The following is a 24,664-nucleotide window of genomic DNA, read 5'->3' as shown; positions in this document are numbered from 1 at the left end:
AAGTAGTTCAAATAGGATTTAATGGACTGTGGAACTATGGTTTTAAATTAATGAGTGTACCCAGTAAAAAGCTTTGCGCCAATAAGAAATATGAAAGGTCAACTGAAATATTATAATCATCTTAATAGTTAAAGCTCCTTGCTTATTAATATGTCAATTATTTTGACAGCCTTTTTTTTGGGGGAGGGGAGTGAAAGCAAGGAGCTGTGTCTTTTAGCATCCTTATCATATCATTATAAATCATTTACCAAGTGCTCACAGAGACGTCACACATGATGGATCACACAATCCAAATGCATGCATCATCTGAGCTTCAAAGAAATTTTGACTAAATGCTTTTAAGCCACAATTATATATCTAATACTGGATCTTGATTTGATCTGTCAAAACCTTGAAAGTCATTACCCAAAAAGAGAAGACAACAGACATCTGGTCAATCAAATTTATTTGTAATTACCCAAATGTGTACTAACCTTTGTATCCAGATACAATGGAGGATACAAGAGGAAGAAAAGACAAAACTCCTACCCTCAAAAAAATTAAAATGAGCTGAAGACACACTGCCCAAGACAGTAAGACTTAAAGATATATACTGAGTAGCATCTGAGTAGCACAAAACAACTTAGTACAGAGTAAACCCACACAAGGGGACACCATCAGCGACCATGGCAGGGAGTAGAGAGGGTGATTGGGAAATGCATCCTGGGAGATGGGATGAAGCAATGGACCTGTGTGCTAGTCAACAAAATATCAGTGGCTTACTCTGGACATTGGACAATTAAGTTCCACTCTCTCGGCTTCAGTTTGCTCAACTCTAAGATAGAAAGTGAGGACAAAGTGGTGTGTAAGTTCTCCCAGCTGTAACAATACAGGATTCTAAGGACAAATGCAGAGAACTTGGAAGATGTGGCCCTTACAGGTAAGAGGAAGGACAAGCACAAAGCCACAGAGATAGGAAAAAGCTAGTTTTTTGGGCCTGGGCAACATATATTGTAGGATAGCAAGGACCTTTAACAAGCCTGTTTAACTACTGTAAAGCTTCTGGGGCCAGTGAACTTGGAAATGGGTGAGAGAGAGTGCTAAGCTAGGTACTAGACAATACACGGGGATCAGAATAGAGAGACTGTGTTTCCTGTGGTCAGAAGTCTGACTTACCATCATGCTCCCCACCTCACTCTACATTCTTTGTGTCTTCATGGAACTTATTACAACTCGTTCCCCAAACCCACAACACCAAATAGAAGAAGAAGAGACTGTGGTTACAGATGCGCTCTCTTTAGACCCGCACAAGTAGCCCCCTTTTGTGGGCCAGGTAGCCAAGAGCAGTTGCTGAAAAGATGGTGGTCAATCCAATCAGCCTCAGCAGGCCGGGCACGGAGGGCAAATGTCTCTCCAAGAAGGTGGTGGTAATGGGCTTCGCAGGGACATCCTGGGTTCAGAGAACATTTGGTGTCAGTACAGGGCTTGTGCACTGTGCTCCAGAAAGTCTGTATTTTCTCCAGTTCTCCGACTGTGACTCACACTTGCCAACCTCTAGGCCATGAAACTTCACATTCGCTTTGCTAGGAACATTCACTCCCCATTCCCCACTGGGCCCTTTACTTAACTAATTCTGACCACCAACTTCAAGTCTCAGTTTACCCCTCACTTCCTCCAGAAGCCTTTCCAGTGTCCCCAATCTAAGATGGCCTCCTCTTTTTACATTCTCAGCATGTTGTCTTCATGGCATGTGGGCTTTTTTTTATCCTCTGTTCTCCCTACCACATGTTGAGCTCTGAAAGCACCACTGTACCATTATCCCAGGGGCTGATGCAGAGCAGGTGCACAATAAATATCTGTTGAGTGAATGAATCTGTGGTCCACTCAGTCCTCAATCCTATCTCTGACAGAAACACTAAGAGGATGACTTTGGAGTGGCTGGGCTACTGTTTTCTGACCTTACACTTGATAGACGAATAACTTTGACTTTTTAGACCCTTGTCCTCTATAATGCATTTCAGTCTATCCTCTAAGCGTCCTTCCTTCCAGTCGGGAAAATTCCCTGGAGTTTTATTACAAAATGATAGGTATATTGAAAACGCATTTTTAATCTAAATCTGCTGCGTGTCATTCCACTCCTTTGCCCCCAGACAGGGGATACTGACATATCTTCCTTTCATTTCATCCCCCCCATCAGCAAGTTAGAGATTTATTCAAAAGGCATTTATTGAGTTCTTAATAAGTCTAAAACTCTGCGAGTAATGTCTCACCCAACCAAAACAATAATTTATTTTTCCTAATAATTTGCAAGGCATGTGGCAGCTGCAAATTAAGCAAAGTTCCTCTAAATCCCTCACCTCTGCCCTAACCCATGGCATCTCTTTAAGCATTCATAGGTTGAATCACTTAGGGGAAAGTCTGTGAATATATATGAGTGTGTTCGATTTGCAAATAATTGTTTTTTAGAGGAAAGAGATTGAAATTCATGAAATAAAATATAACCTACCACAGACTCTGGCTCAGGCTGCCAGACTTCATCCTCTGGGATCTTTCCCATGGCATGCAGGATCTGAAAAGAAAGAGCATCTTGGTGAAAAACAAAAATGACACCATCCTTCTCCTAATCTGCTCTTTAAATAAAGGACTAACAATGTCTTTTGGGATATCCATCAAGAACACCAGGGTAAAAGCCAGTGTAGTCCACGGAACCTTTAAAAAGACCCAAAAGGTCTTCCATCTATGGCATAAGAGGGTCCAACCACTGAACTCACCATAAATTTTAGTAGCCGTGAATGCGCCTCAATAGAGATGAGGTCAGAGGAATTATCGGAAAAATATATAAATGAATTCTGAGTCCTAATGTAAACATGCTTGGTTCGGTAATAGTAGACCTAGGTCAGCTCTCAAGTATAGCCATGGCGATGGACTATTTTTACCTTGGACTCACTGTTACTTTTGGGTTAAGGTGTTCATCTCACCTGAGACTACTATTCAAAGGGTGTTTCATGGTCCTTCAGATGGGGGTTAATTGGGAATTGGCCTCCAGGATCTCAGACATCTTTGACCTGCTTGTCAGGCCCATGAGTTGCTTCCTTCCCTACAGCCCATGACCCCAGTCCTACCTCTCGGGCTGCTCTCTCCCCAGCCTCCACAGCCCCTTCCATGTAGCCACTCCAGTGTGTGGCAGTCTCAGTGCCTGCGAAGTAAATCCTGCCCACTGGCTGGCGTAGAACCCTTGAAACGAAAACAAAGAGATAAAAGTGGTCAGTCTCAGAGAGCCAAAGGAGAGCCTTCCCACAAAGACAAAGGCTGGTCAGTTTCCTCAGGCTCTAAACATCAGGAAGTTCATTGGCAATTTTGGAACAATGTTCATGAGTTCCTCCAGTTCTTGCATGGTCTTGGTCACAGACAAAAGGGAATAAAAGCCAAAGTTCACCCCTGCACCAAGAGCTTATGGGTAAAGGGACTGACATCAATGCAGGTAAAATAAGTATGTGCTTCACACACATAAAGTGAGAGACTATATGTGCCCAGTCATGGAGAGGTCCTTTTATGGTTCACCAGCTTTGAGCTGGGAGACATGTGCCCCCAATTTCCCACCTGGTCACTCCACCAATGAACTTGGCAGATCACTTCCTCTCACTGAGCTCTGGCTTCCCATCTCGAAAGGGGCATGATCCAATGAGTTTTAAAACCTTTTCTATCAGTAACATTTAGCAAATCTGTGCATATGACTGTGGCTCCAAGACGACCATTCATTGAGCACTTCGCTCTACCAGTGTGAAGAGTTTTACTACATTAAATTATAACAGGTAACATTTTGGGGGATGCCAAGCACTCTTTTAAGTGCATTAATCTTTACCACAACCCTATGAGGTCAGTATGATTATAATCCCCATTTTTCAGATGAGAATATGGAGGTACAGGTGCTATAGTGGACACTGTGGTGCACTCCCTAGACCTCCCTTCAAAAATGAAGGACCTTGCTGTTCCTCCCTGCTCCTGGCCCATTCCATGCCCCTCCCCCCAGTCAACCACTGATCTGCTTTCTGTCTCTATAGTTTGTATTTTCTAGGATTTTATATAAACGGAATCATATAATAAGAAAAGAAAGAAAAAAAAAGAATGAAGGACTTATTCCCAGGTGCTGGAAGTGCTGCTAGAGATGGCCTTCTGATGTCAACCCTCTTTGGCGATTGCCTCCACTAAAGAAAATTGCCTTATTGGAAAAGATGGCGGCGAAGTAGAGGGACGTGGAATGCATCCCTCTCCACAGATGCATTGGGAACGCACCAAAAGACACAATAATTCCCACAGAGAACCAACTGAACACCAGCAGATGACCTTGGACACCAGAAAGGACTGCAAGGATCCCGACATAACCGGTAGGGAGGCATCTACAACGGCTCAAAGAGGGTGAAGCGGCTGAGCTGTGGCAGACAGGAGGGAGTGAGAAACACACGGAGGGTCCGCACCACAGCTCAGTGTTCCCGGACTGAGATGTCGATTCACAGCTGAACAGAGGGTCTGGGAGCGGGAGCGAGGGAACTGGAGAGCTAGTTCAGGGTGAGAAAAATTGTTGCCAGTAAGGTGATGGACTGAGAGGACAGGAGGGAAGAGGTCGGCGGCGAGGAGTGCCTGCCCCTAAAAGCTGCTCGGCCACGATGGGAGCTGAATGCTGCAGGCTCACGGGCGGGGGAGAGGAGCCACAGGCATAGCCTCTCTCTCTCTCTCTCTTTCAGCACCTGCAGCAGGCAGTGGAGGGACCCCTGTGGGCCACCAAAGGCACCCAGGGATAACAGGGACCCTCAGGCCCTTGGGTGGGGCTAGCTTAAAACCCCTTGGAATGCTGGCAGCAGGGAAGCTGCCAAGAACAAAGAAGCCTGGAGAGAGGCCCAACTCTGAGACATTCTGTTTACACCTGAGCCACCGGCATCCCTCTGCAACAGGCACCTCCAAGCCCAACTGAAACGACAGAGCCAAGCCCAACTGAAATGACAGAGCACCACTGCTCACTCACTCCCAGGGGAAGGAGCCAATACTGTACCCTCTCCCTCCCCACACACCAACGCTTACAGATGAACAATAAAGGAAGCTCTGCTGGTCACAGAATAATACAAAAAACCCAAGATGAGTAGAAGGACACTTACAGCTGAGACTCTAAGGAAACAGAAATATTAGTATCAATTCTATTGAACTGGTCCATTCTGGGATCAGTTCCAGTTTTTTTTTTATTAATTATAATCTTAGTCCTAAGGGATCTACAATTTTTATAACATATTTTTTATTCTATTTTTATTCTATTTTTATTTTTAGCCTTTTTACATACTTCTATTTTTAGCTAAGTTTTTGGTAGCATGGACTATATATCTCTCCTACCTTCCTTTCATCTCTATCCTTTATACATTTCTATTCCCTTCTTTTCATTTACATATTTCCAGGCACACTACGATCTTCTGTCCCCTGTCTTCCATCCATTTTTAGTTTATTTTATCTTAACATATAAGCAACACTATCGATCTGCTCAGACTCCTTGCTCTATTCTCCAGATGACACACCGCCTTGGTATTTAATATAAGGTTTTTGTCTTTATCTTAGTCCTTAGTACAATTGTCTAATTTCATTCTGAGACTCTCCTTTCTGTTTGGTGGTACTCTAGCTCTTTTTTATATTTGATCCTAGCTTTCAATATCTCCCTGGATTTGTGTTTGTAAGTGTAAGGTGTTATTTGTTTGTTTGCTTGTTTTTGCTTTTATTTCTGTTTTGTTCTGTCTTGGTTTTCAATTTCTGTTGGGTTTCTCTTTGAATATCTGATAGCATACTGGGGTTCTTCTTTCGGGTCCTAATGAATTCAGTACTTGTGTGTCTTATACATGTATGTGTTTCCTAGACTTAGTATTTGTTTAATTCAACACTTGGACATTAGTGTGGGGCTTGGACAGTCTTCTATAAAGCCCTTTATCACCAGGACAAGCAACCCCAAAAGTTTGGACTACCATGAGGAAACAAAGAAATACCATGCAGGCAAAGGAGCAGGAAAACAACCCACAAGACCAAATAAATGAAAAGGAAATAGGAAAAATGCCTGAAAAAGAATTCAGAGTAATGATAGTAAAAATGATACAAAATCTCAATAACAAAATAGAGAAAGTACAAGAAACAGTTCATAAGAACTCAGAAGAACTAAAGAACAAACAGCAATGATTCACAAAATAACTGAAATTAAAAATACTATAGATAGTATAACCAGCAGAATGACTGAGGCAGGAGGACAAATAAGTGAGTTGGAAGATAGAATAGAGGAAATAACTGCCACAGAGCAGGAGAAAGAGAAAAGAATAAAAAGAATGGAAGGCAGTCTCAGAGACCTCAGTGATAACATTAAGCATACCAACATTCGAATCATAGGCATCCCAGAAGAAGAAGTAGAAGAAAAGAAAGGGTCTGAGAAAATATTTGAAGAGATTATAGTGGAAAACTTCCCCAACATGGGAAAGGAAATAATTAACCAAGTCCAAGAAGCACAGAGAGTCCCATACAGAATAAACCCAAGGAGAAATACACCAAGGCACATATTAATCAAACTAACAACAATTAAACACAAAGAAAAAATATTAAAAGCAGCAAGAGAAAAGCAGCAAATAACATATAAGGGAAAACCCGTAAGGATAACAGCTGACCTTCCTACAGAAACTCTGCAGGCCAGAAGGGAATGGCAGGATATACTGAAAGTCCTGAAAAAGAAAAACCTACAGCCAAGAATACTCTACCCAGCAAGAATCTCATTCAGATTTGAGGGAGAAATCAAAAGCTTTCCAGACAAGCAAAAGTTGAGATTTCAGCACCACCAAACCAGCCTTACAACAAGTGCTAAAGGAACTTCTCTAAGTAGGACACACAAGAAAAGGAAAACACCTACAAATACAAACCCCAAACAATTAAGAAAATGGTAATCAGAACACACATGTCAATAATCACCTTAAATGTAAATGGATTAAATGCTCCAATCAAAAGACACAGACTGGCTGAATGGATACAAAAACAAGACCCTTCTATATGCTGCCTACAAGAAACCCACTTCAGACCAAGGGATACATATAGACAGAAAGGAAAGGGATGGAAAAAGTTATTCCATGCAAATGGAAGTCAAAAGAAAGCTGGAGTAGCAATACTCATATCAGACACATTAGACTTAAGTAAAGACTATTACAAGAGACAAGGAAGGACACTACATAATGATCAAGGGATCCATCCAAGAAGAACAGATCACAATGGTAAATATCTATGCACCCAACATAGGAGCACCTCAAGACATAAGGCAAATGCTAACAGCCATAAAAGGGGACATCGACAGTAACACAATAATAGTGGGAGACTTGAACACCCCACTTACATCAAGGGACAGATCATCCAAACAGAAAATAAATAAAGACACACAAGCTTTAAATGACACATCAGACCATCTCGACTTAATTGATATTTATAGGACATTCCATCCAAAAACGACAGAATACCCTTTCTTTTCAAGTGCACATGGAACATTTTCAGGATAGATCACATCTTGGGTCACAAATCAAACCTTGGCAAATTCAAGAAAAATGAAATCATATCAAGCATCTTCTCAGACCACAACGCCATGAGACTAGATATCAATTACAGGAAAAAACCTGCAAAAAATACAATCACATGGAGGCTAAACAATTCACTCTTAAACAACCAAGAAATCATTAAAGAAATCAAAGAGGAAATCAAAAAATATCTAGAAACAAACTACAGTGAAGACACAACAACCCAAAACCTATGGGACGCAGCAAAAGCAGTTCTAAGAGGGAAGTTTATAGCAATACAGTCCTACCTTAAGAAACAAGAAAAATATCAAATAAACAACCTAACCGTACACCTAAAACAATTAGAAAAAGAAGAACAAAGAAACCCCAAAGTGAGCAGAAGGAAAGAAATCATAAAGATCAGAGCAGAAATAAATGAAAAAGAAAGGAAGGAAGCCATAGCAAAAATTAATAAAACTAAAAGCTGGTTCTTTGAGAAGATAAACAAAATTGATAAACCATTTGCCAGACTTATCAAGAAAAAAAGGGAGAAGATGCAAATCAACAGAATTAGAAATGAAAAAGGAGAAGTAACAACAGACACCACATGAATACAAAAGATCATGAGAGACTACTACAAGCAACTATATGCCAATCAATTGGATAACCTGGAAGAAATGGATAAATTCTTAGAAAAATACAATCTTCCAAGACTGAACCAGGAAGAAACAGAAACTATGAACAGACCAATCACAAATACGGAAATTGAGGCAGTGATTAAAAATCTCCCAACAAACAAAAGCCCAGGGCCAGATGGATTCACGGGCAAATTCTATCAAACATTTAGAGAAGAGCTAACACCTATCCTTCTCAAACTCTTTCAAAATACAGCAGAAGGAGGAACACCCCCAAACTCATTCTACAAGGCCACCATCTCCCTGATACCAAAACCAGGCAAAGATGTCACAAAAAAAGAAAACTACAGACCAATATCACTGATGAATATAGATGCAAAAATCCTCAACAAAATACTAGCTAACAGAATCTGACAACACCTTAAAAACATCATACACCATGATCAAGTGGGGTTTATCCCTGGGATGCAAGGATTCTTCAATATATGCAAATCAATCACTGTGATACATCATATCAACAAAGTGAAGGATAAAAACCATATGATCATCTCAATATATGCAGAAAAAGCTTTTGACAAAGTTCAACATTCATTTATGATAAAAGCTCTCCAGAAAATGGGCGTAGAAAGAAATTACCTCAACATAATAAAAGCCATATATGAGAAACCAAAAGCCAACATCACTCTAAATGGGGAAAAACTGAAAGAATTCCCTCTAAGAACAGGAACAAGACAAGGGTGTCCACTCTCACCATTATTATTCAACATAGTTTTGGAAGTGTTAGCCACAGCAATCAGAGAAGAAAAAGAAATAAAAGGAATCCAAATTGGAAAAGAAGAAGTAAAATTGTCACTCTTTGCAGATGACATGATATTATACATAGAAAACCCTAAAGACTCTACCAGAAAACTGCTAGCACTAATTGATGAATTTAGTAAAGTAGCAGGATACAAAATTAATGCACAGAAATCTCTTGCATTCCTATACACTAACAACAAAAAAGCAGAAAGAGAAATTAAGGAAATTCTCCCATTCACCATTGCAACAAAAAGAATAAAATACCTAGGAATAAACCTGCCTAAGGAGGCAAAACATCTGTATGCAGAAAACTTTAAGACATTGATGAAAGAAATCAAAGACAACGCAAACAGATGGAGGGACATACCATGTTCCTGGGTTGGAAGAATCAACATCGTGAAAATGACTGTACTACCCAAAGCAATTTACAGATTCAATGCGATCCCGATCAAATTACCAATGGCATTTTTCACAGAACTAGAGCAAGAAATCTTACGATTTGTATGGAAACACAAAAGACCCCGAATAGCCAAAGCAATCTTGAGAAGGAAAGTTGGAGTTGGTGGAATTAGGCTTCCTGACTTCAGACTACATGATAAGGCCACAGTGATCAAGACAGTATGGTACTGGCATAAAAATAGAAAGGAAGATCAATGGCACAGAATAGAGAACTCAGAGGTAAGCCCAAACACATATGGGCACCTTATCTTTGACAAAGGAAGCAAGAATATACAATGGAAAAAAGACAGCCTCTTCAAGAAGTGATGCTGGTAAAATTGGACAGCTGCATGTCAAAGAATGAAATTAGAACACTTCCTAACATCATACACAAAAATAAACTCCAAATGGATTAAAAACCTAACTCTAAGGCCAGACACTATAAAACTCCTGGAGGAAAACATAGGCAGAACACTCTATGACATCCATCAAAGCAAGATCCTTTTTGACAAACCTCCTAGAATCATGGAAATAAAATCAAGAATAAACAAATGGGACCTCATGAAACTTAAAAGCTTTTGCAAAGCGAAAGAAACCATAAACGAGACAATAAGGCAATCCTCAGAATGGGAAAAAATAGTTGCCAACGAAACAACAGACAAAGGATTAACCTCCAAAATATACAAACAGCTCATGCAGCTTAATGCCAAAAAAGCAAATAACCCAATCCACAAATGGGCAGAAGACCTAAATAGACATTTCTCCAAAGAAGACATACAGATGGCCAACAAACACATGAAAAGATGTTCAACATCACTAATTATCAGAGAAATGCAAGTCAAAGCCACAATGAGGTATCCCCTCACACTGATCAGAATGGCCACCATCACAAAATCTGGAAACAACAAATGTTGGAGAGGGTGTGGAGAAAAGGGAACTCTCCTGCACTGTTGGTGGGACTGTAAGTTGGTACAGCCACTATGGAAAACAGTTTGGAGGTTCCTTAAAAAACTAAAAATGGAACTACCATATGATCCAGGAATCCCACTCCTGGGCATATACCCAGAAAAAACCATAATCCCCAAAGAAACAAGTACCATAATGTTTATTGCAGCACTCTTTACAATAGCCAGGACATGGAAGCAACCTAAATGCCCATCAACAAATGAATGGATAAAGAAGATGTGGCATATATACATCTTTTTTTTTTTTTTGGCACACGGGCTTAGTTGCTCCGCGGCATGTGGGATCTTCCTGGAGCAGGGATCAAACCCATGTCCTCTGCATTGGAAGGTGGATTCTTAACCACTGCACCACCTAGGAAGCCCTAAGATGTGGCATATATATACAATGGAATATTACTCAGCTATAAAAAGGGATGAGATGGAGCTATATGTCATGAGGTGGATAGACCTAGAGTCTGTCATACACAGTGAAGTAAGTCAGAAAGAGAAAGACAAATATTGTATGCTAACTCATATATACGGAATCTAAAAATGGTACTGACAAACTCAGTGACAAGACAAGAATAAGGACACAGATGCAGAGAATGGAGCAGAGATCTCGAGGTTTGGGGGGGTGGGGGGTGAAGGGGAAGCTGAGACGAAGTGAGAGAGTAGCATAGACATACATATACTACCAACTGTAAAATAGATAGCCAGTGGGAAGTTGCTGTATAACAAAGGGAGTTCATCTCGATGATGGATGATGCCTTAGAGGACTGGGACAGGGAGGGTGGGGGGGGGAGCTGAGGGAGGGAGGGGATATGGGGATATGTGTATAAATACAGATGATTGACCTTGGTGTACCTCAAAAACTGGTATAAGAGTGTAAAGCAATTATATTCCAGTAAAAAAGAAAGAAAGAAAGAAAATTGCCTTGTTCAAGGTCATGCCTCCCTCCAGCAGCAGTTGCATCCAGTGACTGATCATCACAGGGCTATAAAGACCGGACCCCTCGCCCCAACTTGGGGCATTTCTGAAGGGCCATCTTATTCCCAGAGTTCCCTGAAGGGTCAACTGATGTCTTCACTGAAACTTCACTGGGAGAAGCCCAACTTCTCTCTCTACCCACTCCGGCTTCCTTCGTCTCCCTCCCACAGATGTTGATGCCTAGGCTCTCCCTAGTACATATCCTTTATGCTCATCTTTGCTTCAGAGTCTGCTTTGCTGGGGAACCTAACCAGCAACAAAGAGGAAGTAATTTACTCTAGGTCACAGCTAGTAAGTGGCAAAACCGGTATTTGAACCCAGGTCATCTACTCCAGAGCCCACAGTCTTAACCACCTGGTTATACATCCTCCCTCTATTGAATTATTTTTTTATTTTGTTAAAGAACTCCATGGCATAGATACAATTATCCATTGTCCCATTTTACACATGAAGAAACTGAGGCTTGGAGAAATGTGTGCTGACTTGCCAAGACCCATTTGCTAGAAAATTGCAGAGCTAGGATTTGAACTAGGTCGACCAGATGTCAAAGTCTCTGTCTTTATGATATACACTTTTATTAGTGTATCATCATCATCACTAGTTAACAAAGAGTGTCCATATGCTACACAAAAGGACAGAAGTGTCACAGCACTTGGTTTCTAGGAGGGGCAGTTTGTTGTTACCCTGACAAAAATACCATAAGGGAAGCACCATCAACATGTCATTATTCATCCTATTCCAGGTTTCCATTATATTCCAAATAATGCATGTGGATGTCCAGAGCTAACATCCAGGCTCTATCTTAGTCAACACTGTACACCACTGGGCCTTTTATAGAAAACCAAATGAGTTGGCTTGAATTGGTGGGTTTTCCTTCACCTACCTTTATTGTAGCCATCAAGAAAAAAAGGGGAGGAGAATAGAAGATATTAGAGAATACTAGAATGCCAATAATAACACACAGCATTATCTGGAATTATTCATAGCCAGCATGGGCTGGAGAGCCTAAGGGTATTCAGGAAGGGTTCCCAGCAAGAGAAGGTAATTTTGCTTTTTCCATGTACATTAAACAGTGCTGTTTTCACCACATGTTCACTGTTTTCAAACAGAGGGAATCCAAATTGGAAACCTCTGGGAGGCCTGGCCAAATCCTAGAATTAAATATTAGAAGAGAAAATAAAGGCTTAGATAACTAATCATGCTGACTATTGGAATGTAAAAATGTAAAAACCGAGCAAGGCAAAGATATCTTCCCTTCATTTGTCATGTGGAGATCTTCTTCCTTTGGGAAAAAGAAAGCCCAAAAACTAGGGAAGAAAAATCCCTGCCCTATCTCCTGCAAGTGAGGGAATAGACACTATAAGATATTTCCATGTATATTTCTTGTGGCTAGGCAGAGTAAAATATTTCCTTATGTGTTTTACCACTTAATCACTAAAGTATTGGATTGGCCAAAAATTTCGTTTGGGTTTTTCATACCATCTTACAGAAAAACCCAACCTAGTATTTCAGTCTAAGAAATAAACACACATTTCTTAAAATAAAAAAACCTTAAGAAATGTTTGTTTATAGAGGGGTGGGATAGGGAGGGTGGGAGGGAGGCTCAAGAGGGAGGGGATATGGGGATATACATATACATATAGCTGATTCACTTTGTTGTACCGCAGAAACTAACACAACATTGTAAAGCAATTATAAGTCCAATAAAGATCTGAAAAAAAACTGAATTGAAGAATAGAAACTAAAATAAATCTACGAAAAACAAACCTCAAAAAAAAAAAAAGAAATGTGTGTTTCTTGTTTTACTAAAGTTGTATTTTCAGTACTGTCCTCTGTCCTCCATTTGGAAGCAGAACATTTACTGTGTACTCTCCAGGCCATGAAGATAAAATTCCTTGTAGCATCCCAAATGTCATGGACCTGAAAGGTCAAGGGAAGCCCTGTGGGCCAGTTGTCCTAGCTCAGATTGAGAGGCATGTCACTAAGATATGCACTGCCTCAGTTTCTACCCTACAAGTTGAAGCTAATCATATGAAGCCTGAAACATGGCCCTGGGAAGGAATAAAGATGAAGGAGGGTGCCACCATGTCACCACCAATGCCTGATATGATGGGCTTTATCTTGCTTCTTTCATGTGGCCAGGGTCAGGCTAGTGTAGGTGAGTCTCCTCCCCCTCCTCACCCCCCGCCCCCCACTGACCCCATCGATCCAAAGGCATTTTCCTGACACTCCTTATGGGACTGAGCATGAAACTAGCTACCCTGTGGTCAGAAATCTAATCATATCACAAAACTGATGGTCTTTCTCTGATGAGAGGTTAAGTTTTGTACTCCTGAATGTCTTTTATGAAGTAAAGGATCCTACCTGCCTTTCTGGCTCTCCATTCTGTCCTCAAAATCACCCACAGTGCCCAGCCGTGCAATTTTTCCCCAGACATTCCATGAACTTGTAGGATTCTTGTAGGAAGCATTTGCTCATATGGTTCCGTCTGCCTAGGATACACTCCCCAATAGCCTTTCTCTGCCTTCTACAATCCTCAAGTGGTGTGTGTATTATGAAGCTTCCTTGGCTTTCTCTAGGTAAGTCGAGCCCATCCCTCCGTGGTCCCCATGGCATTTTTATGCCCCTCTATTCTTAGAGTACTTACCATAGTATGTCTGAGTCAATGTTGGATAGTCCCTCCTCTCCCCATCCCTACTCCAGCTCCTAACAACGTCAGCTTATCTTGGTATAGGCAAGCTTTGTTTTGCTGTGTTTTGCTTTATTGCGCTTTGCAAATATTGCATTTTTTTTTTTTTTTTACAAATTGAAGGTTTGTGGCAACTCTGCGTTATCAGATGATGCTTGGAATTTCTTAGCAACAAAGTATTTTTTAATTAAGATATGTACATTTTTTAGACATAATGCTCTTGCACACTTAACAGACTGCAGTATAATGTAAACATAACTCTTGTACGCACTGGGAAACCAAAAAGGAAAAAAAAATTTGTGTGACTTGCTTTATTTCGGTAGTCTGGAACCAAACTCACGATAGCTTTGAGGTCTGCCTATATATTGACGTTTTCAGCAGAGTGCTTGGCAAAAAGTTGGCACTTAGCCAATAAGTGCTGAATGAAACAATTACTATTGACATATTCTACAATCAGCATATCCAAAAATTAACTTAATGATCCAGTAGCTAATCAGGTGGCGCCCTTTGGCCCCAGAATGATCTTGTAGATATTTTGTCATCTTCAGGAAGATGAGCAAAGTGCTAACCAAAGCCATTATGGATCTTCTCACCAGCGGGTTTTAATCCTTCTTTGACTGGTTTTCACAAACAGATGGATTAGCCATTTACCTTTACTCACACCCTTTTTTGATTGCATACTCAGTTGCCTTTTACTCATTACTCTACATTTCCTATTTTGTTTAGATTGAGCTCTTGGCATTAAATGATTGCTTCTTTTAGTATTACTGTAATGGTCATAATAATTACTACTATACCACTAATTCCTACTTTGTTGTTGTCATCAAATAGAAACAAACTAAACACCAATGACTCATACTTGGCTGCACAATGCTGTACATGCTAAAAGTCATTGAATTATACACTTTGAATGGGCGATTTGTACGGTATGTGAATTATATCTCAATGAAGACGTTAAAAATAACTTATGCTGTCATTAACATATTGATTCTTGTCTTCTGTATTCCACCTTGTGCTTTCTCATACACCTGCCAAGGAAAGTGAGGTTCAGAGAGGAGAAGTGACCTGTTCAGGATGATAAAGTTGGTTATTGGCAGAATCAGGAGTGGAACCCAAGTCCCTTTACCCCCAGTCTAGAACTCAATTTGCTTTTATAATGCTGTTCTCATGTTGGCACTTATACAGTACCAACTGAGGAAATTCCACTGAGCCCTGAACTCAGTATAAAGATACTTCTTCTGACAATATAAGTGAACACTCTATTTACATTCCTATTCTTATGCTGCAACCTTCTTTGGTTCTATTGCTTGGGATTGTTCCTTCATAAGAATTAAGAGTCAAAAGCACCACCATGATGTGGAATTATAATGACTTCATTAGTGGGAGTCACAGGATACAAAAGAAATTGGGGATTTGGTGATTTTTTTCAGCATTTACAAGAAACAGGGGAGAAGAGCTACATAAACCTTCTTAGAATTATGGACTCAGGTTCAGGGAGTTTCAGTTAGAACTGGGCCCACTTTTGCTCTACCTTCCATATTGAGTCATGATCCCTGGCGGAAAGTAGGTCGTGTAGCAACCCCCGGAGTACTGCTCCTCACACCAGTTCTTCTCTTCATAGTGCACCGGCTGCAAGGCAGAGTGACAAAAACTCAAAGGAGACTCAAAGGAAGCAATCTAGTCTTGAATAAATCAAACACAGTCCAGTAGGCTTCATATTGGAGAATCAGTATTTATCTGAAATAGAGCCTTATTATCCTGATGTTTTTAGAGATATGACTTTGGGCAGGAAAATGTCCTTGGTAATAAACTTCTAAGAAATTCTGACTTAGAAAGTTTTCTCACTTGGTTCATTCATGTCCCAGGTACCGTTCATAAGCTGCAATTGTCTAGCTCCATGTTTAAATCGGACTTACGTATTAAGAAGTTTTTAGTGCCTAATGGTTTCACGACAAGTTTAAAAAGCGATTTATGCTTACTGGAGTAAGGAGGAGGAAAAAAGTAGAAAACCATGCCTGTTAAGGAAAAAGAATGATCAGATTCATGCTTTTGGTGCAAGTCAACTTTGTGAAGAGAAGCTAGGACAGACGAATTAATGTTTTCAAGGTATGTAGGCACTTTTGTTGATGGCGATACTTGCAGGCAACCATGTCTGAAAAATATGTTTTTGCCATGAACAGGCAAAACATTAGCTGAGATTTTGCAAAGTTCAAGCTCTTTATTGAAATAACTAAACATGTGTTATCAATAAGCATTATTTTGAAAAGATAAAATCAACATGGCAAGTCTTAAGAGAAAAATGATAGTGTAAAAATAGATTTGGAAAAGACGTTTTGTTTAAAAAATTTGAAGTCACACATGGGACTTCGGATAGTCATTTGTAATGAATCCTATTTACAAAGCACAAGGCCCTGTCTGAGGGGTGTAAGTGGCTCCGATGCCTCAGGCCCAGCCCTCTTCCCTCTCTGCATCTGAGGGCAACAACCATCTTGTGAGTATCCTTCTCCAGCTGTCCCCAGCCAGGCAATCAGAAGAAAGGTTGGACTTCATCTTTCACTTTTCCTCGCTCCCAGGACAGACACCAAAGCAAGTGCCCCTCTCTATGCCAAGAGCAAACAACAGCAGTACCAACTCATTTTTTGGTTTTGTGTGTGGGGGGGGGGTTGTTTTTGTTTTTGTTTTTTTGACCGTGCCTTGTGGCTTGTGGGATCTTAGGTCCCCGACCGGGGATTGAACCCTGTCCCTCAGCAGTGAGAGCTCAGAGTCCTAACCACTGAACTGCCAGTGAATTCCCAGGACCAACTCATTTTTATCATCAGCAATTAATCATTCTTCTTAGGAAAAGAGACTTTCCCATGTTAAAAATGATCAACTTTTGGGGAACTTGAGAACAACTGCTTTCGCCTCCCATGGGGGTTCCGCAAACAACCATCTCACAGCTTGTCGGAGGAACCTCAGTTCTGCACTGCCTCAGCCTCAGGGTGTCTCAGAACATAACTTCAAAAAAACTTGAGTATCTACCAGGGAGAAATATTTTGAACTGAATTTTTAAACAGAAAGACTAATTTTAGCAGCTGTGATAGGATTAATTTTTAATGCGTATATACTTTGGGTCTTGCTATCTCACTCGTATTACCCTTGTGCCCAGAGACTATGTTTATATTTAAACCTGCTAAATGGAATATGAAAGCAAAAAATGAAACAAAACACATTCTTCATCATTATTATGTTTCTCTCCAAATCCATCAGTTCATCATTCCTGTTCATTTGCTGAGAAGGAATCCCCCAAAGCTTCAAGAGCATGTGTTTCACCTATAACAAGTAACTCCTGCTTTAAAAGGATGAACAAAAATGACAAATTCAAAAGCCACAACTTGACTAGGAGGAAGCCAGCCACTGCAAAGCTGAGCAAAATAAGTGTTTGAGGGATAAGATGAAGCCATGAGGTTGTTCAACTAGGTTATGGCGTGCACTGCAGAGATTTGGATTTAAGAGGCTTAACAAGTTAAACATTCTTAGGCCCTTCATTAGATTTTTCTCATGCTTTAACTGCTCATTTGTACATCGTTTTCCATTGTCTTCAAATGCTTCACGGATAACTGGATTTAATAATAGCTTTCAAAAGGTGATGTGATCCATGTGAAAACATTAAAAACCCAGCAGTCTGGTGAATGGAACAAGAATGTCGGTTCATTGTTTTAAATATTGATGAAGGAAGTGGTTATGGCTACTGGTTATGGGCTCATTGGGCCCTTTAACTATCACCAAATGCCCCTACCACAATGCCTCCCTACCCTGTCCCATCTCGCCTTTAACCACTCAGTGAGGAGGGGAACTATTTATTGAACTTGAAGATCACAGCTTCCTCAGGCTACCTGCAAAGATGTCTAGGAAACTCAGCCGACAGGGCTCACCTTGAGCCAATTAGCATGTCTTCCCTGCTACAGGAAGAGCTCTGAAACCAGGGACGAGGGTAGCACCAGCTAAAACACATCAGTGTTGCAGGGTCCCTAAGCTGCCACTAGCACAGCCAGGGCCCGTACTGTCTGGGACAGCTCATAAGCTGATCAACTCTGTGGTGCAGACTCTTCCGAGAATAGATCAGGGAAAAACATGAGCTCTAGAGCTCTACTTGCATAAGCCCATCCCTGCCAGCCCCGTCCCCCCCCCCCAAAAAAGAAAAGCAAGATCTCTCTCCCTTAAGGAAGGGTTGGGAAGCCTTACGTGCAAAGCTTCTTGTGAGCCCAGAACTTTTGCATAGAGGTCACAAAGTTTCTTCAACCTATGGGAAGAGAGGGGAAAAAATAAATGAAAATGAATAAGGAAGAAAAAAACGAAAGATGTACCTATGATTCCCATCATTCAAAAAGATTCTGAGCTATTGCTTCCACTTGACATTTCTTTTTAATTTTTCAAAACAAGGCACTTAGGTCTAATTCCAATAGCTTAAATCTATGAAGTCACAAATAGTTTTAAAGAAAAAGTGATGCAGTGCCGGAATCACTGGGGCATCACACAGCAATTTGTTCATTCATTCAAGGAAACATTGTGTACCCGCTGTCAATTTCTTAAGCACTAAAGATTCTGGGAGGATTGAGACACAATTCTTGCTCACCTTCCTTTCTCTCCCCATCCCACTAAGAGGAAATGGGCAAAGTGGAGCAGGAAAAGCTTCGAATTCTGCTTCTGCCTCTTCCATGCTATGAGGTCTTGAACAGATCACTTAAACTCTCTGACCTTTAGTTTTTATCAACCAACTCACCTGATTTTTTTTCACTAATGGTGGTAAAACAGTGTGGTCTCAGGACCAGCAGCAGCTGCTGCATCACCCGGGAACTTGTTAGAAATGCAAATTCTCAGACCTCATTCCGGACCTGCTAACTCAGAAACAGCAGTGGCAGCAACTGTGTTTTCCCAGACCTTCCAGGTGATTCAGTTTGAGAACCACTGATATAAAGCCTATACATACATATGTAATAAACGCTCAATAAATGGTAGCTCAAGAAATTTAGTCTTATGAGGTGATTGGATGTAAGCCAAAAGTTATAATTAGTTAAGGTATGAGATTAGGCTTATTTCCAGTCTGATTTTTATAGAATAGTATTGTTAAAGGGATCTTACAGGTGATTCAGAGTTAGGCCAATGATTTTCAAAAGTATTCTTATTTTAAACCCAGGAGCTCTTTCTATAAACAAAAGTATATGAAAATGCCTAATTTCCTCTCCCTTCTTCCCTCTCTTCCTTCCTTCTTTCCTTCTGTCCTTCCTTCCTCCTTCCCCTCATCTCTCTCTTTCTCTCGTTTTTTTTCCTTCTTTGTTTCTAGTTTCTTTTTACATAAACGGCACAAGCAGAGGAACAATCAGACAGAGTAAAGAAAACCAACTCAGGAATAGAATCAAATACACAAGGGAATTTAGAATCATAAAGGTGGGCATCGTAAACCCATGACAAAAAGACAGATTATTCAGTAAAGTGGCACTGGGACAAATGGCTATCCACGAAAGAAACAAAGTTGGACTCTTATGTGACTTCTTACACCAAAATATATTTCAGAAGGATCCGAGATTTACACATAAGAGATGAAAGCAGAAAAGTCATGAAAAATGGGTAATTTAAAACATAATCTTGGAATGGGAAAGTCTTTTCGATACATGCTAGACCATTCAGAAGCAATGGTTTTACAAACTGATCAACCTAACTTGATAAAAAGTTAAACTTTTATTATAGTATAAAATGGATAAGCCATAAATATGATCAAAAGACAAGCTGAGGAAAGATGTGTCCGAGGCACTGTTCTAGGCACTGGAGATCCAGCAGTGAACCAACCTGACAAAACTTCCTACCTTCATGGATCTTAGTATTCTAGTGGGGACATCTGTTAGGTGAGTGGGTCAATCGGACCTCCACAGCCCTGGCCAAGCACAGGGATGGCATTAGTCATAATGCAGCAGCATGCTAACAGTGGGGGCAGGGGAGTGTGCGGTTAGGAGGGGGAGGAATGTGCTATAATGTAATTCAGGGGCTCTTAGTTGGTAAATATGTGATCAGTGGTGGTGTGGTAATAAATAATTGGTAGCGGTGAATATTAATTACTGAAAGAAATTGTCAGCTCCATAGAAACTAGTCCCTCTGTACCTATAATCTGTCATAGTTATGCATCATTCACGCAGGATGTACTACAGACTGCCCTGCAATGCAGCCATTTTTTACCTGGTTATCTCTTCCCCAAGTCAAATTTCAACTCCTGGACTATATGCATTTTTGTATTCTCCATAGCTCCTTGCATGGTATCTTATGTATGATAAACTCAATAAATATTATCGTGAATGCTTTGGCTCTTTGATTATCACCATTGTGCCTTTCTACAAGACCCTTATAATGAACAGAACAGACATGTTGTGTTAGGAATACACATAGTATTAAGCAACCTTTAAGTTAAAAAGTTAAGTTGGAAGTGGGTAGAAAGAAGAAAAGGAGGAGGAAAGAAAGGGAGACAGAGTACAGAGCAGGGCAGGAAGAGAAAGCGGGGTAGAGGAAATGAGGGAGGAGTGAGGGAGGGAGAGAAAGAAGAGGTACTTATTCCCGTTACCTTTCTTCTTTGGTAAGACGGGCCAGTTTTCTGGCTTTGTGGGCAAGGATAAATCTAAAGCATACAAACAAGAAAAAGAAGGGAAGATCAATAGTTGCTTTCATCCTGGCCTCATTTCTAGAGTTACACATGTGCCTAGTGTACAAGTTAAAAGTGAACCAGAAGAAACAAATCATACACTCTTATTTTATGTTCCATGTTTTACTATTTCCCTGTTACATTCCTAACGCTAAAAGGCACCTTCTAGTTTTAGGGGTTCAAGGGACTAAAAACAGATGACTGGCCATAATTTTTGTCTGGGATAATACCATGACTGACACATCTCCCCCTACATGGCTGGTGTCCAATAGGAATACGCCCTGGGTCTCAAATGCCTATCTAAGATGTGTCTGAGACTTTCTATTTTCATTCAGTCCTTTCTCTTTGGTTCTGTCTTCAAGATGGTATCTCCCTAGTGCCCAGCCTTCTAGAATCCGCCTCCATTTCTAGCCCTATGATTGCCTTCAACTTAACAACTGGCTTTGATCTCCCTGTTCTGACTCTTGTCTCTGAAATAAACCCATACACATCCTGAGACCCATCTCAATTTTGGCTGCTCCAGGTAACCACCCCCCATGACATCTCTATCTGTGCTGCTCTTCCCTGCTAAGCTGAGGACTGGGCTGGTCTTGGTTCCTCTCTAGCGGGACTTGGAAAATCTCAGCATCACATGTAAATACCACGGATGCCCACACAGCCTCCACAAGAAGCCTTCTTAGTGAAACACCCTAAGTCAAATCTTCATATCGTGTTTTCACAAAAGATAGCTTACAGAATATATCAACCCCCAGTACTAAACACAAAGTAGAGAATTAGTATAACAAATTTTAAAATGTTATTGGTATTCTAATTCCTTTCTAAATATTTATTTGTTGGAAGACATTATTTTTTAAAAAGCAATAAGATTTTTCCTACTGCTGGATTGGAGAAGAGTGACCTTGGGTAAAAAATTACTGAATGAAGCTTGGGGCACATTTATGAATAGTGTAGGAATACGTTGTCAACACAGAAGACCATCACACCCCCTTAAGCATGCCTTACCCTATTATGGCGGCATGGCTGCCATCAGGTTTGGTATCATCCAACGTGTAGGGAATTGGAGCTTCCTCTCCTTCAATAATCATGCTTCCACAGTAATCTTGAAGAAGAGCAAAATGGAAAAAGGCATTCATCGGCCCTATCAAGCTACCCTTAGCAGGTACAATGAAGCACACATTTTTCTGCTTGAGAAGCCCAAAGGCTGAAAAATAAGATATTATACTCTAAATATGCAAAGGCAAACCAAACTGATGTCAAAAGGAAGGCTAAGGAGCTAACATTTGGTGGAAAACTCAAATGGTAAGCCCCTCTCTGCAAAGAAGCAATGTGATATTATGAATTAATTCAGGCCACCATTTAATGAAATCTTGTTTTCCTTGCTGTTGATAGTGTGTCCCGATGTCCTCTTTCACAAGAAATCAGAGAAAACCAAAGATGTGTTAAAGAAATGCTAGTCTATTCCTGTAAAATAGAAGGGACTGAACATTCACCTTTTATGAGGAGCCACTTATTTGATGCTAACTAGTTCTTGATTATCTGGAGACAGGGCAGAGAGGACCCAGATAACGAAAATGCACAGAGTCCTTCCACTTTTCCTCCTGTCTTCTTTAAGAGAGAGGGGATGTATGTATACATGTAGCTGACTCACTTCATTGTACAGCAGAAACGAACACAACATTGTAAAGCAACTATACGCCAATAAAAATAAATAAATAAAAAGAAAAAAGATATCTTTGCTGGTTATAGAAAAAATAATAATAAAATAAAATCAAATGCACAGAGTCCCAAACCCTCATTTCAAACAGGACCTCCAGAACAACTTGGAAAACAATTTCAGCTCATTCTGGACAAAAGTGCTTCTCTCAATCCCCTCCTGAACAAAATATATGTCATTTCAACAAAAGAATACAACAGAGCAATGGCAAAAATGTCATAGCAGAATTTGAAATGTTATAATAAGATCCTACTACAGTGTTCCACTCCTCTTGCTCCATCATTTCCTTGCAAATTGATGTTGTTTGTACAAAATTATGGTGGAAGACCTTGGAACAAACATATAGAAAATCCAAAGAGTGGGTTTCAAAATGAGGAAGAAAGAACAGAGAAATAGCTTGGAGGGTGTGCACTGCCCTGACCTGTGTGTGAGCAGACACACCTGTAGGCCATTTTACCTGCACGTGCTTCTCTCTCTCCCCCCCAAGACCCTCCCCACTTTACATCCATGAGAATCAATGTCCTAGTCAGCCGCTGGATTGAGGGGCATTTGCATGCCCCTCAGGTGTTAAGAAAAACATTGAAAAAACTGAAATAGGGGAAGGAGAAATGTTTAAAGTTTGTTGAAGAATTTAAGAAGGTTTAAGAATACAAGAGAAATCGTTAAGGAATCACCTCGTTATAAGTAGACAAGAAAGAGGACAGGATGTGATAAGAGAAAAGAGCAAGGACACACTGGGCGTATGGGGGTCTGCTGGACCAGATGCAGGGATCGTGCAGGACATTAGGCTGGCTGGCGTGGAGGCCCTGCTTTCTGGGTGGAGGGGCTCCTTGGACACTTCCTTCACAGCACAAAGCTGGCCTCTGCACCACGTAGGTGCACTAGGTGGAAGTGAAGGAACAAGGGGCAGAGAGAAGAGTCCTGTTCATGCCAAGACAAACCATGAGGCATCAGTAGCATTTCTATCATTTCTAGGTAGAAAGCTCAGGAGCTCTGCCCATGCACATGGGACTTCCGGTTAGCTTGGTCCACCCTCACTCTTAAAAAGGAAGGGCCATTCAAGGACATCTAGACTTTTAACAAACTTTTGTAACAAAAGAAGCAAGGACAAAAGCAGAAACAAACTAACAAACTAAAAGGAACTCTCAGGAAAAAACAGACAAAGAGTAGAAGAAATTTTCCCCGAAGTGGCAAGTAACATTCTCAAGGAGAAAAGAGAAGATATTGCACCTATGGGAGGTAATAAAGAGGACTATTCAGAATAAAGTAATTGAGGAGAAGCTTTTTGAGTGTGGAAGTGTGGAAGGAGGAGTTCTGAAAAGACGATCACATTCATCTGGAAGAATAACTGACATTTACCAAGGACAAAATTACAGGAAAAATAAGGAAGAGAGAATATCCTACCAGATAGCAAATATATTATAAAGCCACAGGGATTAAAATGGCACAGTGCTGCCAAAGGACTAGATAATACAAATCTGTGTTCTCCAAGGTGTGGTGTGCATACCCAGATCATACATCTGGATAGTGGAGAAAGATATTAGAAATTCTTATTTTTCAATTCCAGCTTTTCAAAAATGACTACTCTTGTATATTTTATAATAAAAACAATACATTTTTCTAGTGGTCCATGAACATAATTTGGGAATAAATATATTCAGTAATAGTTGATGTTTAATTTTTTATATATAGGGCTGTAAAAATATTTGGAACCCAGTGAGAAAGGTCAGTGGAAAAGAATTGTTGGTCCAGAAAAGCCCAATGTAGATATATTTCATAGTAGGATGAAACCACCACAAACAAATTTTTAAAAAGTGGTACACTGGGAGAAAATATTTGCAACACATACAGAAAAAAATGAATAAGCACAGGATAAATAGATAATTTACAAAATGATTTCACATAGCCCTGAAGCCTTATTAATGATAAAACTTACAAATTATAGATAAATGGGATATTTCCCCCTACTGATTGGCAGAAAGTTAAAACCATTGACTTCATAATTGCACTTTCACAAATTTATCAAAAAGAAATGGTCCTATTCAAATCTTCAGAGCAATATGAAGGAAGCTGTTTATTGCAGCATAGTGTATAATAGCAAAAACTTGGAAACAATGGAAATGCCTATCATCAGCAAAACTACTGGGTACATTTTGATAGAGCCATACAGTGAAATACTGTTTATGCAGTTGTTGAACTGAGGTAGATTTAAATGCGCTGATGTGGAGAAATGTCTGTGGCATACCATTAATAGGAAAGAACAAAT

At 40.3% G+C, this 24,664-nt stretch overlaps 1 protein-coding gene across 2 annotated transcripts in view; it reads right to left on the bottom strand.

The window, feature by feature from the left end:
- Positions 1-428: 428 nt before the first annotated feature.
- The window catches only part of MAOB (monoamine oxidase B), a 124,403-nt gene continuing 100,167 nt past the window's right edge, over positions 429-24,664 (bottom strand). For both annotated transcript variants that reach the window (XM_057717750.1, XM_057717749.1), the window contains 7 exons: positions 21,687-21,783; positions 20,607-20,660; positions 18,242-18,299; positions 15,549-15,646; positions 3,102-3,213; positions 2,486-2,548; positions 429-1,429 (listed from right to left, as the gene is read on the bottom strand). In XM_057717750.1, the coding sequence (XP_057573733.1) occupies positions 1,277-1,429; positions 2,486-2,548; positions 3,102-3,213; positions 15,549-15,646; positions 18,242-18,299; positions 20,607-20,660; positions 21,687-21,783 (635 nt within the window). In that variant the 3' untranslated portion in view covers positions 429-1,276. The remainder of the gene's footprint in view (positions 1,430-2,485; positions 2,549-3,101; positions 3,214-15,548; positions 15,647-18,241; positions 18,300-20,606; positions 20,661-21,686; positions 21,784-24,664) is intronic.

This window comes from Hippopotamus amphibius, chromosome X, assembly GCF_030028045.1.
Source record: "Hippopotamus amphibius kiboko isolate mHipAmp2 chromosome X, mHipAmp2.hap2, whole genome shotgun sequence".
Classification (NCBI taxonomy): Eukaryota; Metazoa; Chordata; class Mammalia; order Artiodactyla; family Hippopotamidae; genus Hippopotamus; species Hippopotamus amphibius.
This window is presented reverse-complemented; position numbering and strand designations above follow the sequence as displayed.